Source organism: Ceratosolen solmsi, unplaced genomic scaffold, assembly GCF_000503995.2.
Source record: "Ceratosolen solmsi marchali unplaced genomic scaffold, CerSol_1.0 scaffold15, whole genome shotgun sequence".
Lineage (NCBI taxonomy): Eukaryota > Metazoa > Arthropoda > Insecta > Hymenoptera > Agaonidae > Ceratosolen > Ceratosolen solmsi.
Window position 1 is genome coordinate 2,245,949 of NW_011948434.1, and position 20,578 is coordinate 2,266,526.

Here is a 20,578-nt window from a genome sequence, read left to right on the forward strand (position 1 = left end):
AGCCAGCAGCAAGGCTCAAAGGGACGTAGCGCAAGGAGGTTCCCCCTAAATGCGAGACCGAGAGGACTATTCTATTACGGACTGACATCCGATACAAACTTGCCTGAGTGATCACGGCCTTTGGCTCGGTCTCTCTTCTTCACTGCTATTACCCAGGAAGAGCCCAGAAGCAGTGGTAACGATGCTAGCATCCATGCGTACGCATAAGATGCTCGGAGTGAAGGCCACGAGTATGTAAGGGCGAGGATGCCCCCGAGACCAATACCACAGGTATCCGATCATCTATAGGTTAGAGATGGTGGGAAGTTCGATGCTAGAATAATAGGATATACGGAAGCGGGGGAGTTGTAACCTCTGGTTCGTACGAGCACCAACTTAATAGTGCGAGAACGCAGTCTCTCTACGGCTTCTTGATTTATTACCAAGTTAACCCTCGGCTCAACGTCCTCTCCTCTCTCCAGAACCCGTTGGATACAAGGACCTGAGCCCCCGCATAGGTAACCGAAGCCAACCGAGGCTGTGGCCAGTCCAAACCAATGCCCCAATCACTTTTCTAGCATGAAATATTGCTTTTCATACGGTGTCCATATGTCCTACAACCTCTTGCCCCGGACTTTGATCCATCTACTTATTACAGGAGCTTCTTGCACACTATTAGTTAATCACATGCCTCCGGCTTACTTATAAAAGCACCGCTAATCTGATCCCTATGCTTAATGCTCTCATAGTCTTACAAATTTTATATGGAATAGTATAAAGTTTGATAGAAACTGACCTCTGATCTTCTGCTCATCTTGTAATTGACGTTCTAGATTGTCCTTGACTTGCCGTTCCCTCAAAACGTCCATTTGAAGTTCAGCTGTAAGCAATAAGAAATAGAGATTAGCTTTAATAAATATAGGGTTGTTGTTCCTTCAACTATTATTGTTCAATATATCTTAACAATTATGTGTTTATTGCTTTTCAAATGAACTAATCTCAGACTAAATACTCTATTTAACAATTTAAAAGAAAATTTCAGATACATAGATATTCTCTTCTCTCTCTCTCTCTCTCTCTCAATATATATATATATATATATATATATCTGTATCTCGAAGAGAGAAAAAGAAGAAGGGAATGATAGGTAGCGTTACTGCAACTGCTTAAGAGGAAATACCGAAACTTGCATGAAAATTATAAATCTGTGAGAGGTTTATTAATTAAAACCTTTTAGATCAGGTTAATTTGACAATGAGAGTTAATTGGAAGTTGTGCTTCTGAATTGTGCATATATATAATCATATGCTTGTGTGGATACGTGATATATATCAATATAAGTATAAGCATGAGTATATGATATGTATAGAAAGAAATGAGAGGTGGAATAGGGCACGGCTCGCTTGCTTCGTAATTAAATCCAAGGAGGGTGATGGGCAGAGTCAGAGCTTGCATAGTTACTTTAATAGAATTATATGAAGACATGCGTCGTTGAGATATAGTCAGTACTCGATACCTACTATACTGGCTTCTACATAGCTCGCATGCACAATATTTCCTCGCGGCTCGCGAGTCTGAAATTCGCTCGGCTATTTCCTCAGGGGAGCAACTCAGCAGCCTTCCAAATTAAACATTTTGAATCTCAGCACGAACTTCAGATGACAAGGATAAGGAGAATGAGGATCGTCACTGGGTACGGAATAGGCAAGATGGAGAGGGTGCAATAACCTTGAGACTGCAAGACATGCGAGGGAGTAAACCCTGACCAGAGCTTACTTAATCTATGCTTACACACTGTAAAACTCATTGTTGCCAATTTAATAACGTAAGATGACAAGGCTTATCCGATTGCTACCCTTTAAACACCTATGAATGTACTCATTTTCTCTTAATTATCTCTAAATATTTAATGCAATTTTGTATCCAAATACAATTATTTTTATCTAACATTGGATTAATTAGTTAAATAATAATAATCGTAAATAACCTAAAGGATTGTCATATTAATGAAAATTGATGATATAACTTAAATTATCGTATTAAATTAAATCAATTATTACAACTCTTTAAATTTTTCATTATCCATTTTCATGATATTTGTTTTCATTAGCTTGTAATTAATGTTATTATTTATATATAAAATAACATAAAATATAATTCAATTCTTCACTTAGAATTTTGATTTAATATTATTTATGTGTCAAAATGACATTTTCTGGTTACAAACTGTTCAAACTTTTGTTTATGTTACAATTTCAATTATTATTATGTATATTTATTTATTATTATATTATTAAGTATGCAGTTAAGTATGTAAGAAGATAACATATATATTTATAAGATACAAGGTTGTTATGTATATGAGAAATAAAGAGAAAAACATTTAATACTAGATATTATTGTATATATTTTTATGAAAAATTCAAATAAGAAATTAAGTGAAATTCTCAAGTACATTCTTCTAGTTGTTATCTGATCCATTTAAATCGTAGAGGCAAAAAATTTGAAATTTTATTGAAACGAAATTTATTTAAATTACATTTTATATACTGGCGTCATTCTCAAATTCCACTCTTGCGGTAAACATAGAAAGTGGTCTTTTAAAGTCAGTCCAAGAGGGAGAGAGAGAGAGAGAGAGAGAGAGAGAGAGAGAGAGAGAGTTAGCGAGGGAGTAACGCGATAACTTGAAACTCCAACTCACGAGCAACCTAAATCAGTCCAGCTAATTTGTTCCTCGTGGCAGGGAAAAGGCGGGAAACGTCAACATGATTGTACGTACTTTATATTTTTTTCAGCCATCGTGCTCCCCCAGTCCCATTCCCGGTTTTTTTCATTCTCTGCATTCAAATTACAAACCCTCCGACTAAACGAGCCATGTCGCTCTTTTTCAAGAAATTTGTTCTCATTCTTATGACTGAACACACTGCTTATGACTTCTACACAAACAATCTCAATACATCTGATTCTCTCGTATTCACGCTTTCTATAAGATAAAAACGGCAACGATGAATCACTTTTCACAATTAATTCTCAGCTCCTTGATACATCAATAAAACTGATTCAACTATATAAAATGCTCAAAATCATAACAATAATTATGTTAACAATTATAAATAATTAAAATCCGTAATTGTAAATAAATATTTATATTAATAAAGGAAAACTAGAGTATGATTGTATGTTGATATGAAAAGTAAAGAAATTAAAATTAAATTTCATGATCGTTTAGTAACTAGCAGAAATATAATAATTTGATAATTAAGTCTATTTGAAAAATATATGAAACAAGAACATTTTAATATACAACGTTCTGTGCTTTACTTTATTCTAATGAATGAAGCATAAAAGACAGATAATCAATCATAGTATGCCATATTAAGATCATAATTAATGAAAGTAAAATATACGACATATATATATAATAAATTGATATATACTTTTTATATTTTATACACTTGTAGAAATTTTGATCAAATACAATTGTGCAATTATAAACGGATTAGAAAGAAATATAAAAGATCTGTAGCCCTTAGTTCATTATTAATTCAAAATACTAAAGAAAAGCTTGATTACAAAAATTTAAACAACAATTTTAAACTAAAGTTTCGTAACATGAAAACCAAATTTTTGATAATATTAAATGTTTATATTCGGGTCATATATGGAATATAATTTTTATTTTTTCAAAGTTGATTTACATTAACAGAATTTTATGGGAAAAGAAAGATACTTTGTGATAATGTAAAATGACAACTTCGAAAATTAATGTTGGTATCGAAAGGCCAGTAAGTTAGATACTATCAAGAAATCAATTGATCGACTTCCTGCCGCAATTTGCCAGTCGAAAGAGAGCTTCTGCTCCGAAAACACTGGGCTTATCGGAATATCCATCTACATCGTGGTATTAAGCCCCTTTCCCACTGTGTCCCACCACCCGCCTGCCGGCAAAGCTTAAAGAACACAGCGATAAGCTCACTCTTTTTTTATCCTGTGCGCGATCGTATCGCGCCATCTTCCTTCTCTATTCTTCGTCTGTTCGTCGTCTCATCTTTGCGTGTAGTGGTGCGCGTCTGCCGGCAATTGCCGCAAGCTGGCGTTTCGCGGGGTCCATTAACGGTGGTAAGTCTCCTTGAGCAGCGGCCACGAAGATTCAATTTGAATGCTAACCAGAACAGAAAGTTCGCGCGCGGAGGGCCGCTCGGCGAATATCCAACTCCTGTTGTTGCCAATTTCGCGATGTGCACACCTCTGCAGCACATTTTGGGATCGTTTAGATTATCATCGCTCTCCCCTTTCCTTTTTTCCTTGGTCGACTCCGTTAAAGCTGCTCGAGCAGCCGTCTGTATTTTATCCGACTATCTGCCGCTGCGTTTTCGCGAATAATTGATCTTTATTGCCCGATGAAGAACCACGACGCGGAAACGCCGTTTCTTAAATAATCGGCGAAGCCACTCCTCTCATCTCCACCCTATCCACGCATCGTCAACCAGCCGTGCCGTCACCTTTACATTTGGTCGATGCGTGGCGTCAAGAAACGCATGCCTTTCGGCATCTGGCGTGCCTCCTTACGATTTTCAACTCCCCGGCTGCATTCAGTGTAATCGAGACATCGTTAGGTTTAGGTGCATCGGCTTAAAATCCAACAGTTGATGAGGATTCGAGATACAATTATGTACTATTGCTTCTGGAAATTCCATTACTTTTTATTACACGAGGTCGTTTTGAATTAATTCAAAGGCATTTTTTTGGATGTTGAGGCTTTCACGGTGGAGCTAATGACTACTTTAAATGCTTCTCGTGTATAAAATTATTTTTCAAATGCTAATGGTTATTCTTTACAGTTTCTAAAAACTTCTACACCACGTATTCAGATTGACGGCTTTTGCGATTCTTGCATCTAAAAGCTTGCGATATTACCGCTTTAATAAGAATCGCGTGATAGAAAATAGACGATCATAAATATCGTTGGCAATCAAATCGTGCTCTTAATTCATCAATAGCTATTTTCAACGAGTACTTTCTTTTAAATATAATATTATCAATTGACGAAAACAAAAGAAATAAATTTGAACGAGTTAAATCGTTTCAGCACTTCAATGGTCACGCTCTCTAATTACTGGAAAGTATAGAACAGCCGTATTTAAAAATCGTTGGCTTGGCAATAAATGCACAAGAAGAAATATAATAAATCAACGTGTTCGATAAACTTGTAAAGCATTAGAGTCCCCTTCTCGAAATGAGAATCCCAGGATATGCGCCCTCAACGCATGAACTTAAGCACCTTGCGCTAGCTTAAAAGCGAAAAAGAAGACTCAAACCGTGGCAGCGTCTAAAAATGATTTACAGTGCCGCACTCCCCGAAAGACCCGTTCATTTTGCATAATTTAATTAGAGAATTCTCAAGAAACACGCGGGCGAGCGCCTAAAGATTTATCTCGGCGGCGTCGGGTCCCGGGGAAATTCCTAACCGCGTTCCAGCTCCAACGGAAGGAGCCCAATGATTTTGTCGCTTGTGCAAGAAAATGGGCACCATGCAATCAATTACGCGACAAGGTTGCAAGGCCGTGCCTTTATGTAATGCTGCCCGGAAATTAGACTGCAAGATTGAATAGAGATGGAAGAGCATTAAATTTTACAGAACACATGGGGGTTTGTATTTCATACATATTCGAGATATATAATAATAGACGTTGAATATTTTAACTTGTTAAATATATATTATTTAATAAATTTCGAAAGAAGTGCAATATTATTGTTTAAAGTTCAGAAAATTTGTATGTATTAAATTATTTATCTTAATTAAAATAAGTTACCATCCTATCAAAATCACATGCTACGAAATTTTAAGTAACTATTTTAACTGATAAGCAATAAAATTATTTTCTCTTCACTAATGCGCTTATGTGAAATAGCAGTTGTCTAGGAAAATTACTGTTCCTATAAATTGAATAGATCATGAATAGGTATTTATTTGAATGATGAACAAAAAGTCAAACGTGATAAATTTCTTAAAAAAATATTAGAAAACAATATATCTAATTAAATAAAGGCATTAGAAAGTAAAATGGCAAATTATTTATAAAAATGTCTTCATATTAAACAAAATTTATTAGTTAAATATATGAATTATATTAAATAAACTGTGATTAATATGGTTCAATTATATATTGTGACAAGCCAGTTGATAACGGAAGAAAAATTCTCCGCTCAATATATTCTTTTTTTATTTCAATTAGCCGCGACCCTAATCGTGTCTCGACTCATAAAAGACGTCTGATTTAAAGTCATGATTACTGTAATGTCGTTTCGCATCATGAATCAGGAAGAAATGATTTTCGTAAGGGGCTTTCGTGCTGAAAATGTAGTTGAAATTGGAATAAAAGAGTAGAAAGCTTATTCTCTCTTGAGATTAAAATATGTCATAATCAATTTATAACGTATATATAATATAATTTGAATGAAACTGATAGGTTGTATAATCGTTATCTTTGATTGATTATACACTTGAAAAAGTATCCAATTGATTAAAAAAAAAAGTTACTAAGAGTAAATGCCTTAAATAAGTCATAATGGCATTTAAAACAAAATTATTATACATAATAAATAATAAGATCTGTTCCTTATAAGTTAATTAATTAATTATAAATTATCCTCTGTTTCATAAAAATATCATTTATACACATGAAAAAACTGTTTATTTATAAAAATAAAAACGCATTTCAGTAAAAACCATTTAGCTTTAATATTTTATAAATAACGTTATTTACAAAATATATATAAAATATTAGTTTAGTATTAGTGATATTAATATTTTCATAGTAATAAAACATAGAATGTGTAACAACTTTGTGATGTATTATTAAATTTTACAACAAATGTCAATTATTGTCTAATGATAAAACTTTATTATGGTGTGATCACGTTATCTGTTTCTGGAAGCTTCAACTTGAAACAGCATACGACCGCGACGCACTTTGAAGAAACTTCGGGTTTAGAATATTGTCTATCTATGCCCGCTTGGACTGATACGGCCACGATTATTGATCGGTAAATACATATATATAAAGCTATAATTAAAAAAACTCATCTTGATTTGGTATTTATATATAATAATAATTATATATATATATATATATATATATATTCATACACACACACACACACACACACACACACACACACACACACACACACACACACACAGACACACACAGACACACACACAGACACACACAGACACACACGCGCGCGCGTTAATAGTGGCTATTGTGGAGATTCGTACTATATAGATAATTTAATTTAAGAATTAAAATATATGGAAGTAAATTTTTATGATTAATACTATAGATATTGTAGATTATAGCTTTATAAATATTATAAATATAAACTGATTATAAATGATCAACGTAAATATCTTATACATTAATATTTATAGTATAACTGACGATTGCGTAATAATCGAATGTACAATACAATAACATATCGATTCCGATACAAATACACTCAATATTGCACAATATTATTTTTTAATTCATTTATTTGTTTGAAGATTTATTTTTCCTTAGCACTTAAAGAAACACATGTGAGCACGCGCACATTTGAGCTGGAATTTCGAGCGGCTAAGATATTCGCACAGCTACGGGGACGCTCCCAGAAACAACAATGTCAACTTACTACAGCACCCCGCAATCATTTGAATAGTATAATGTAGTTTTCATGTTACTGATAATAGATTGCCGAGTCGCGCAACCGAGTGGAGGCAAAAAAGCGGCGTTGCCTTTGCTGTAACGATCGCAATCGATTTGCTTCCGATTCGTCGCCCCTCACTCACTTCATTCGTTCTTTTACGTTCTTTTTTTTTATCAGATCAGCGAGGAATCGCTTTTCATGAAAGCGGAGTCGTAATCTTTTAATCTTTCGACTGGGGATGAATAAAGATTCGCTTTTGCTTCAATCAGAAATATCTTGTAGAGTTAATGTATCGATTGCCAAATTAGAATTAAAAATCTCTTCAGAAGTATTAAAATGACTTCCCCTTGGCATAATTTGAGGTTATACATTTATTATCGTATTCTTATTGTTTATAAATAAATGGAAGGATATGAATTGGTTATAGATTATGAATAGAGCAGTGTGAATAAATCAACACGTTTTAAGACATGAAATTGATATAAATAATCTTTAAAATAAGATTAAATAAAAAAAATTATATGTAGTAGACTCTGGAATTGTAATAAATCGATGTTTATTACTTCAATTAAACATGTGAATTGAGAAGAGCAGTAAACCATGGATAGGAATTAACCGAAGGATTATTTTATAATTTACAGCCGTGCAGAAATTGCCTCGCCTCATCTCACCTCGCCTCGCTTGCTCACTCCGATATTTTGTCCTTCTCTTATTTGCATGCAGCCACAATACCGACAAGCCAAAATCCCTGCGCAATAATTATTTCATATAGACGCGGAGGGAAGACTCCTTCCTTAGTGCGTCTAATTCTCATAACAGTTACCCTAACTGTTATGTTAAGAAATGAATTTCGTAATGTTTTATGCGAGAAAAAGAACAAAAGAAGCTCGAAAAATAATTAGATTGTAAAATTAATTTAATCTTGTATGAAATATAAGCGTAATATATGGCTTTAAAAACGAATTTGTTGCATTATGAAAGGCATTAATCATGTGTTCGTAGTATCTTAACTACTTTAACTAAAAATTTATATCTATTATTGCATGGAATTTGTTTATCAAATTTCATATTTATTAATTTCTAGAACGCTAAATGATAATCGGAAACGAATTTCTATCACCTTATAGGAAAAAATTATCTAAAAATTAAAATAATTTATAATAATTTAATAAATTAAAAATTTTAAATAAATTTAAACAAATTGAATGATTTGAAATGGAACAAATTAAAATAAAAACTTTGAATTCTGTTTCTCCTCAAGGCAATAAAATTTAATTCAATATAAAAACTATTTTATATAATAATTAATTAAATATTTTAATACAAAATTAAAAATAAGCAAATAACACTTTATCATAAAATATCATTTATCATAAAATATTACGAGTTTAAACACAATATCTCATAAATCTTTATTAATAATCTGAACTAATCCAGCAGTTGTTCTCCTATTTGTCTAGGCGCTAGCTAGCTCTGAGGAAGAGAAGCTTATTATTATTGTTTCCACCCTTACATATTATAGTTGAGTTCAAGCAACGATTAAGTGTACTAGGAAGTTTGTCATGGCCTGGAGGCTATGATTCTTAGCTGGGATCGAATTGTCTAACTTCACGTTTTAGACATAGATGAAATATATATATATATATATAAATTAAAATAATATACATTTCTATATGAACTCGAATTTCTCTCGTCATCCAAGAATATAAAAGTATACTCAAATTTCAAATGCAAAGTCAATTTATCGCCAAATGATATTATTTAAGAAGATTGTGGAAAATACTCCCAAATCTAGCTAAATACGCAATATTTAACAAATGTAGCATAAAATCTAAGATTATATTATTTTATAAATTGAATATAATATATATATATAATATATTGTACCTTGGAAAATTATAAAGGGCATAATAATTATTGAAAATAAGCTTTAATTCCATAAATTCTGAATTGCTTGCATCCAACGACGTGATGCATTCGTTGTTTCTTCGAAGATTTTTTCATAGTCAAGAAATATGTTGATTGCGATTAAGTAAATATATATCGAACAATAGAGTTTTTAATTATTATGCTTAATATTTAAGCTTTATGGTACCGATGAGAATATTCTTTTTTATTCATTTAGTCAATTTAATTCAAAAACTATCTTGATCTCTATATTTATTTTTTATGGATAAAATAGAAATAATTACAAAAACAGCTTTAAATAGTGAATGCTATTATAATTCGCTTCAATGTTCAAAATGTATTTCCATTGTCAAATACTCTGCTTAAAATTTTTGAAAAAGAATATAACTAGAAATAATTATATAATGATGTTAAGATTAAACTGTTAAATAATTAAATTTGATGGACAATTAAAAGATAAACACAGTTAAAAAATATTAATTTAACCAGAGTTTAAAAACGTGAGTTTATATTTTGAAGGAATCTAAAAATATATTTAACTATAATAGAGTTTTTAACAGATTCCTATTAAGTAAAATATTTATGCGAATATTTCCAAAGACGGAAGCCTCAAAAGTGTCTCAGACTACCACGATTTCTTGACAATGTCGGAGATATAATTCTCGAACAGTCAGTAGTTATCCTTTACGGATTATATACTACAGTTCTTGCGAACTATAAGGACCACGTAGAAGGGTTTGTTCCATCGGGACATAAGACGGACTTAGCCCTTGTTCCGGTCGCTGACCACTTTGCCTTCCATTAACCATTAACGAACCTAATGAAAATAGGATTAAGTACCACGCGAGTAGCCAACTGTAACTTCTCCTTTCTATGAACATCTTCATCAATTTTTTTTACATTATAATCCATTAGATTCACATTCACGTAAATACATGAATACGCAAGCCAATTTTTAAAAAGAACTCTTACCCATTTAATTTAAGAATACTATTGTTTATATACATCAAAAGATACTTATTAAAGAAAACTAAGATAATAGAAAGCATAGCTCAATGCAATGATCAAATATTTTAATTATCCTACAACCAATGTTTTTAATTCATATATGAAATTTTTAATTTATTGTAAAATACTTTTGAATGATTGCATTAAAATTGTAAAAAACTAATGTTATTTAACGTCAAAGATAATTTTATTTGTGTGATAAACCAATATTTTTTTGAAACTCCCAGTGAATACGATAAAATTCCGTAGTTGCCTTTTTCATTTCAGATAAGAGAGTAAAGTTGCCGCGGCGAGTTCAGATGTCCAAAATAAAAGTACTTCAAGGAACATGGCACATTAAAGAAAACGTAGCAATATCAACATGTTGAATGATCGACGCTTTTTCTAGATAGGCTCACGCATGTAAAAGTGCCCATGGCTATGAGGCAATGCATCGCTTTCCTTTCATCCTGCACGGAAAAATCCCGGAAAAATAAGAGTCGATTGATATCAAGGGTCAAACAGACCTCTACCTCTCCGATAACACTCAAGAGCATTTCCCCGTTCTGTGATAGCCTGTGAGAGCCCACAAACTCCGATTCCTCTCGACTTTTAGCGAGTCAACTATTAGCGAATCATTCGCATTTTTCGAGGAATTACAATGATTCGTTCATCGATCCAACAATCGTACAACGACATTCTCTTGATAATTTTCAGGAATGAGTTTCGAGCTTTATAAGTTTGTAATTCGTTCGTAGATGAAACTGCGAACTTAGACATATTGAAACTTGCTGTTTTCTAGATTGAAATTTCTTAGTTTTAAGTATCGCGTTGAGAATTATCTTCGTCAAATTTGTAATACTTTTGACGTTGATATTCTGCAGTTAATTGCAAATTAATTACATCGTTGATATGTCATTATTAAAGCAGTTACTAATTATTGTTGTTACTCAACTGCTCGTTGTAAAATCGCGATATCACCAATGAAAAAAACAAATATGCCATCTTATTTATTTCTTTATATTAAGAAATTCAATTAAAAGTATTTTTAAATCAACTTTTGAATGGCATTTTCATGTTGATGTATGACGACTAATTAATTGATTGAGCAAGTATGAATGAAGTATGAAATTAATCTAAGTAAAGTTTAAGATTAATGACTTATAAATGTTAAAAATGAACGAGTCATCTGCAAAACTATTAGATCTGTAATATTTAATGAACACTTTTTATATGCATTGAGCTCTAAAAGTTTTTCAATGTATTCCATAATTTACAATATTCAATTAAGCTACGAAAAAAACGTTAATTTTACTTTATTTGCCAGGATGCCTTATATTTAGGTATCAAGTCTATAATTATGGAAGAATATATAATTAATGATTTTTAGATTAATAATAAATAATTATGAAGTATGTATTTAAAGAAACTACTTTATTAGATTTATTATTATGTTTTAGTGGCAATAATAAATAATATTTATCTGTCGAAAGTACAATGACTTTTTAAATCAATCAACAATTAACATGTACTATTTTTTTTATAACATTAATCAACTGTCCCTGTAATATCGCATTAAGTATGTGAAACATTTTTGTCTATGTTGATTTATTATTATTCATTTAATTTCATGAAAAACATAAAATCATTTTTACATATATTTGATAGTAAATCATTATTGTTGTAATAATATTTTATAAAAATCACAAGTGAATAATACATTATGAAATTTCAACTTAAAAACTACTAATTATACTAATATTAATGATCGTACGGCTCGTTGTATCCTAATAAGCAATTATCTTACTTATGTACCTCAAAATTTGTAAATTTTTTAAAATGAATACATAAAAATTGAAATTTGGTTAAATTTATAAAGTGTTTTCTAAAATAAAATTAAAACTAATAAAGTATCAAATTATATATTATTTTGAAAAATACAATAATTTTTTTATTCATTCATCTCATTTACTTTATAGTTTAATAAGGCTTAAAACCGTTGAAATTTAAATATTCGTTTAAACTTTAAGATCATAATATATTTAAAAACTTCTAATAAGTTCGCAAATCTATTTATATATTTCATTAATTAAATATGAAAATATACATAATGCAAATAGCCAAATATTATATCATAAATTTCATGAATTGATGCAATAAAAAATGATGAAACTTATTTTATTACAAATCATATTACTCATTTATAATAAAAATTACTGTACTCGTGACAATACAGTGCTTGAAAATATTTAATACATATTATTAAGTCTATTTATTTATCTACGGTTTTTTCTTTTGCAACATAAATTTGTTATCTCTTCATCTAGATATGTATATATATATTGCATTGTGCACTCAGAATATTGTATACAATAAGATCGCATATACTTTGTTCATGCTATTGTAAATAACTACCCAATTTATAAGATATCAACAAATCGCTATGATTACCAACGCATCGAAGTAATCTTTATGGTCAAAGTAGAAGAATTTTTTCTTATCCATTGTTTTTAAACTGAATTCGTAAATATTTAATAATTCTTATAACTTCAAAAACTATATTTAATCAATGAAAAATATGGATGATACGCATGCTAATTAATGTAACTCAAAGAATACTATGTAATTTAAAATATATTATACAAACCAAATAGTATTTAAATATATCCTAAGTTTATAAAATATTTACAGCAATTAATTAGTGCTTCTTCAATTAAATAGTTTCAAGTTGATTTAGAACTATAAAAGAAAAAGATTATAATTTATAAGATATTTTAATAAAATTTTGTTCAATACTCAGAAACACTTTTCTAATACTATAGCGATCATTATAAATTGTAAAATGATAAATAATTGAACGAACACGTAAATTTAATGGATTGCATTATAATTATTATATATTTTAAGTTAATTTACTATTTATAAAGCATTTAGCTTTATTTATATTAAATATGAATAATTTATTAGTAATTGAATTTAAAAAACTACCCTCGGTAGGTTATTTTGTTATGATAAATATGATTTATTTAATTAATTCACGCATTTATCTATCGATAAGCTTAATTTAATTTATTAAATAAAATGCATTTCCTATTTTATTCATTCACCAAACAAATCAATTCGAATAAGAAAGTACTTAAGCTAATATTTGTACTTCGATGGCTTAGTCTATCAATATTTTAATTTAAAAATGAATAATTGATCACTGTTGTATTTCTTACCGCTAATTACATTGTACCGTCAAATGCATCATTTTGGTATTATAGTATTAATTACTGTAAGTATTATTGATTATATTTGATGACAATGAAGATAATTAGTATTTCTTTTTTATTTCAATTTAAAAAATTTACGTGAAAGTATCGATGTCTAATTCAAATAAAAAGAACAAAGAAGTAAATCAAATACATAATTTATTACATGGAAATTTGATTTTCATCCTAATAAAGTAAGAAAATGTATACTTACTTTTAAAATAGGAAAAATCTTATTAAACTCATTACGCAAAATGTTACACACACTACATACATAATTTTATTTTTTTCTTAATATAAAGAATATAAATTATTGCTTAATCTGATTTTATCGAATTAAAAAACTCGTTGGCTAATTGAAGTATTTTTCGTAAAATATCGATATTTTCCTCATTTAACGCATCATCTTTCTCATTTTATTTACTTTATTCAATTGATTGGCTAAAACTCGAGGCGACACATATATTTCATTTCTCATACCTTCTTGTCGTTACTTCGATAGAGCTCTTGGGCGCGTGTGCTGATTATTACTGATTATTTCCTAGAGTTTATAACGAACGACACATAGGATAAAGCGAGGATCGGATTTTACGAAACTCGAGCGCGTTAATTAATTTGCCACAGACGCAGAACGCTATCGATCTGCTCAACGGTTTTCGTTGCTGAATGCGCTCTCGTCATTGCTTCTCTTAGAGCGAGTGGAAAACCTTTTGTAATATATACTGTAAAGTATCTTGCTTATTAAGGGATTTTACAAATTATTGGCATACTGTACAAGATTGCAAATATCCTTAAACAAGAATGGATTGTATTGCGCAATTGAATTTGGATGATCTTTTCTTCTCAGACATACAACGTGTCTACTTTGTTTATTCTGAGAAGGACATTCTTTTATCGCAATCGTAAGTGATGTAATAAAACACTTGAGTTTGCATAAAATTGAAATTTTGCCACGATTTTATTATCTTACGCTTTGTTAAATAATTTTCAGTAAATGTGCTTTAAGAAAATTATTCAAATTAATCACTCCAAAGCAAGCTGATTTTAACTTTATTACATGGATGCGTACAATTAATTTTAATTTTAACTACATATTTTAATTTCAGTAATAATGATGACAAATATAAATAATAAAGTAGGTACATATCTTAAATTTAGTAATAATAATAATGAAATTAAATATTTAAGTGGTTGAAACATGGTGCCTTATTTCAGACAAAACTTACATTTTATCGAATGACAGAAGATACCGCGAAAATGAAATTTTTCCATTATTAGTAATTATAAAAAAAAATCGTTGTAGTGCAAGATATATTTTATGAATTTGATGACTTCCTAAATAATATGTACTCAAAAAATGGCATTTCAAGTACCAGTTTACCCACACAATCAGATGAGTATTAAATTTCCGCTTGTGTAATCTTTACTGCAAGGTAATAAAAGCTTGTTTCAATGTGTTTTTTTTTAACTAAAAGTCTTATATTATAAAAATCTAGATACAATCAATGTATTTTATCACTTAGTGTTTATTTTATGTATTTTTGTAGATGCTAAAGAAATGTACCAAAAAATCTCATTTTGTTCAGGATTTCAAATGAAAAACTTTAGCAGAACAATCTATAAGACAAATTCTAGCTGCACTGACAATAATCATAACCATAATCTTTTTTTATAGGAAATTTTAATGTCTTGTCTCTCTTCCAGATAGTAAAGCTTCATGAAACTATATTTTCCTGAAAAATAGCCACATTTAACTACTCGACCATTTTCATGTACGATGAGTGCGGCGATAATTTTTACTTAAAAAAAAATCCAATGTAAATATCGCGTACTGTGGACAATCGCGACTAAATCACCCGCGTAAGGCAAAATATCCGTTGTTGGTATTTAACGGCGTCGTTAAGTTATTTAGCCTCGCCCCACTGTCTAGAAGACGCAGAACATTGGCGTGAGTCATTTATGCCATTCGCTAAAACGAATGAAACATCCATTTTGTCTTTGACTGAGCGCTCTTTTATAACGTTAGTAAATTACATAGTTTATTTGCGATTGAGATGGAGCACACGCGTGTACGTACGCTGAAAAAGTTATCCGAAAAAAGGAGTGAAGTCAGGTGTCCTTAATTGAATAGCCTGGTTATAAAAGATCTGACTGCGGTAGGTCGACATTTATTGTACAATCTATTATTTTCAAGCGCCTATTTTTGTTTTTGACTACTAGTGTCGATCTTATATTAAAATTATAAAATATCATATCTCTGATATTCCAAAAACAGATGATTATTTATCAGTATAAACCCTATATAGATTTATGGAATTTTATACTCCAAACATATATACATATAGATATATATATTTTTTTGTTATGAATTTATTGTATTTAAACATATATAAAAATCTTATATTATTAGTAGAATTAGAAAATCTAATATCTTTATACGACACTATTTATAGTTTTAAAACGTTTTTAAAATAAAGTATATTTACAGAAAAATTACCAAAACTGCAACTTAAAATGTAAATAAAATAATTAAATATCTAATGATGTTTACGTACAGTTAATTAATAATGAAGAATGTATGCGTATAGGTAAATAAAATATGAATAAATAAATATATTTTGTAAATCAATATATTGTTGATAAATTATTCGAAGAATTATGCCAACAGTTTAAATATATCATTAAATAAACTATAAATCTTTTAATAATAAACTGAATAAGAAAATATCTTTAGATTTTTTCAAAATTTATACGCTTTCTCGTACAAAAAATAATCCATGTTTAGATGAAGAAAAATACAGATTAAATTTAAATAAATAAATATATTTTATAAAATCAAAAACATTTAACTTTCAAAACGGATAAAATAATAAAATAATAAATTATTATAGTTCTGAAAATAGTAATATTTTTTTATAGAAAAGGCATAATTAATTCTTTGTTATAAAATTAAATCGGTTTCAATTCTGTTTTACAAAAATTTTTATGATTTCTGTGAGCTTATAAGAAACTTGCATCATGGTTAAAAAAAATAAAATAAATTAATAAAAATTGAGAAAGTTGTTTGAAAAAAGTGTTTAATTTTTATTCTTCTTCCTGTGGCAATGAGACATACGGTGTCTCAGTCTAATGGGACGCTTAAATGTTCTCTCGCGTATGCTACTCGTTAATCCAAGCCAAACTACGTGGCAATTCTCCTTTTCCTTTTCTTTTCTTTAAAAAACATACTATTCTTCTCTATCTCTTTTTTCGTATTCTTCTCTAATCAAGAAAGTTTAAAGCAGAGAAAATTGAAAACAATACAATGTTGGCGCGCCGAGGCCAATGTCGGTTCCCACCTCTAGCAAACCCCTCTCTCTCTCTCTCTCACTCACTCACTAACTCTCTCTCTCTCTCTCACTCTCTCTGTATATATATATATATATAAATATATATCTCATTCTCATCCATTGGTATATAAGCATTGTCAATTAAAGAATGAAAACGCCTTAAGGTACCCTCTTCGGAATACGACAGACACGGGATATATACGTGTGTGGTAAAAGTGAGCGCGCGAGAAGAAGAGTTCGCAAGGGACAAAATGCTGCTGTGCCGAAGAAGTGCACGAGAGAGAAGGATAAGGGCCGAAAATAAACAAGATGCCGAGAAAGAGATACGATTTTCAAGAGCGAGCGCACGCGCATGCGCGCCTTTGCCCTTTCGGTTTCTGGATCGTGCGCTCTCAAACCAGCGAAGGATAATAAATTATGGCCAACATACAAGGAGAGTAAGAGTGAGAAGAAGAGACAGATAGATTGAGAAAGAGAGAGAGATGGCGAGAGGGTCGGGAGGGGGGGGGGTAGAACGAAAGAGAAAAAAGATTGAGAGCGCCGCTTGATTATTTATTTAACAATAAAAGAAACGGGCGGACAGATATTCGTGCAGCACTGGTCCGGAGAGTGAAACGAGATATATGTGTCTATGAAGAGCAAGAAATATATGTATCCTTCGTTTGAAGAGAAGAAGGAGAAGGAGACGTGCGAGACATTGTTTTTTTGAGAAAAGAAGACGCGCAAGGGGCATAAAAAACTAGCGTCCAGAATATTTTTCAATCAGTCGGAATTTATCGCCGATGATTTTTACATTTTACAGCCTTTCGTGAATTCTGTTGTGCTTCAGGCCGACAAAATTCGTTACTTACGGCGGATGCGCGAATCGTTGCTTAATTTACGCGCGAGAATTTTGAAAGATTCCGGGGTACCGCAACTTTTGCTACGCGAGAAGATAAGCATTAATAGTCTACGAGAAATAAAAGTGCGCTCGATTCGTATAAACATAAACACTCAGCAATGTACATTAGCTTTACATTTGCATCCGTTTGTTCGTTTGTGACTCACTTTCCCTCTCTCTCTCTCTCTCTCTCTCTTTTTCCTAATCCCCTCTCCCGCTGATGCGAGGAGCGACGAAGGGGGAAGGGAATGCGACCGATTGTAAACCTGGAATTTACGATCATTGACTGCACGACGGCGGGAAGCTTCTTTTAAAGAAGAGCAAATGTAAGATCACATCTGTGATTTTACTCGATTTCACATTTTATCGCATGCCAGTCTTCCACGAGTATATTATTATGTACTTGGAGAAATCAAATGTCCTTTTAATAGAGCCACGCATACTTTTATGTCAAATAATCGATACGACTGAATACACAGTCGCTCCCTTTTATAGATTTTTAATTGTACCTATATATTTTAAGTCATTACCAAGGCATACATGGTTTATGCTTAAAAAATGTTAGGCTTTATTACTCGAGGAGTTTTTGTTACATTATTCCATAAGTATGTAATAATGTGTCAACCGAAAAAACTTTTAATGCTATTTTAAATGCTAATAAACGCAATAAAGGTATTTTATCTTGAAAAATCAATTTTGGCAATTTTTGAGTAGCTTTTTAATTACTACAATAAAGTTTGTATTAGTTTTAATAAGGATATCATTATCATTACACTTCGATATTTCCATTTATTTTTATATACATTTTGCTCCTTAGTTGCTTAGTACATTGACACTTTTAAATTTTAAGTTTTTTATTTAAAATTATAACTACCGAATGAGAAACTAAAATCTTAATGATTTAATTAGTAATAAAATAAGAAAAATAATGATATCGATTGTGATGAATCAAGATGTGTTTAATAAACTATAATATCAATTTTCTTATAATTATAATACTAGTGAGTGACAATGATTTTACCAATTAACATTTATATTTTACAACTTTATAAACTTATTATACATCATTAATCAATCAGCAATGAAATTTCAAATACAATTTTACTTTGTTACGCCATTTTATCTTAATAAAATTCATTATTACTGAAATCTTGAATTCAAGAATGGTAAAAAAAAAGTCACATTAAAATATACAATGACATATTTAAACAGATTTTCATTATAAGAATTTCCAACATGGTAATCGTAGAGATGATTCTACCAAGAACGGTATTATCGAATTAAATAATAGTGTTCTTGAAGTAGGTCATTTAAATTCATAAATTGATGAATCTATGTTCGTATACATTTCAAATACATGTATCGGAACTGTTGTACTAAATGCTTTTAAAGTACAATTAGTAAAATAGCAACGTGATAAATATTTTTAATAAGATTAGATTTTATTTATTAGTTTATATTTTTAAAAAGTTTGTAAATCGTACTTTAAAGAATATACAAATGAAGCATTCAAGCATGATATGTTATTCTTCAGAATTAGTATATTTGGATTATAATTAGTACGTTGGACTTTATCAGTAATTATCATTTTTTAAAGATTTTCAAACATTAAAAAAAAATTTACATCTTATTCTTGTAGCTCGATGATTTTCCACTTATCTACTTAACCTTCTGGATAGAAGATTGAGACTAAAATCGTTGATTATTTACCTTCCTTGTTTGAAGAGTCGATATTTAGCATATTTTCAATCCGCACAATGAACTATTCGTACAGACATTCAAAATGAAAAACGTGAACCTCATGTACACCATTAAAATTTCAACTTTTATTTTATTATTTCGAGTAATTTGTAATTTATGAGCGTGGAATAAGTATTTTTTGTGCTGGTGGGAAGGTTCGTGTTTGCGAGAGACCATATAGGTGTTTAGCATGCGTTATAGTTATGTGCGCGATTTCATATAAAAAAGTGTACACGTTGGAACGAAATAATGGCTTTCGCGGAATGTACTCTTTAAAAAGAGAATGGAATGAACTAATTTCACATTGAATTAGAATAGATGATTAACCGAACTGTGGCGCCATCAAATTACACGAATAATATTCATATTTTATGGTTAATTATGCACTGTTGCACCCACTATTGTGCTATTGTTTAACTAATTTCTCGCTTTTTACAAAGCTCTTGCTGAATAAAATCGTAACAGAAGATTCATTATAATGACTAATTACTGATTAGTAATTAATTATTAAAGAAGTTGTTAAAATCCTTATTAAAATTATCAGTTACAAAAGACGCAAAAATATATCATTTAATTATTCTTAATTCACATTTTAATCGGATGAAAAATATTGTGTGCCCAATTAATCATTTTAATTATAATAATTTTAACATGTAATGAATATACAACGAAGCTATTAAAAATATTTGTATAATTGTACTTATAAGTAAATTAATTCTTCCAGTAAAATGATACTGCCCAACATTTCTTTTGTTAAACGCTTTGGATTAGTAAAATTCACTAAATACCAAAAATCACTTTTCCCCCTTAAG

General features: G+C 30.3%; 1 protein-coding gene across 1 annotated transcript in view; it reads right to left on the bottom strand.

Annotated features, from left to right (window-relative positions):
- Positions 1-20,578, bottom strand: part of dac (dachshund family transcription factor) — a 321,970-nt gene that overhangs the window by 79,402 nt on the left and 221,990 nt on the right. Inside the window, 1 exon segment of the mRNA XM_011502797.1 lies at positions 776-859. Within this exon segment, the coding sequence (XP_011501099.1) occupies positions 776-859 (84 nt within the window).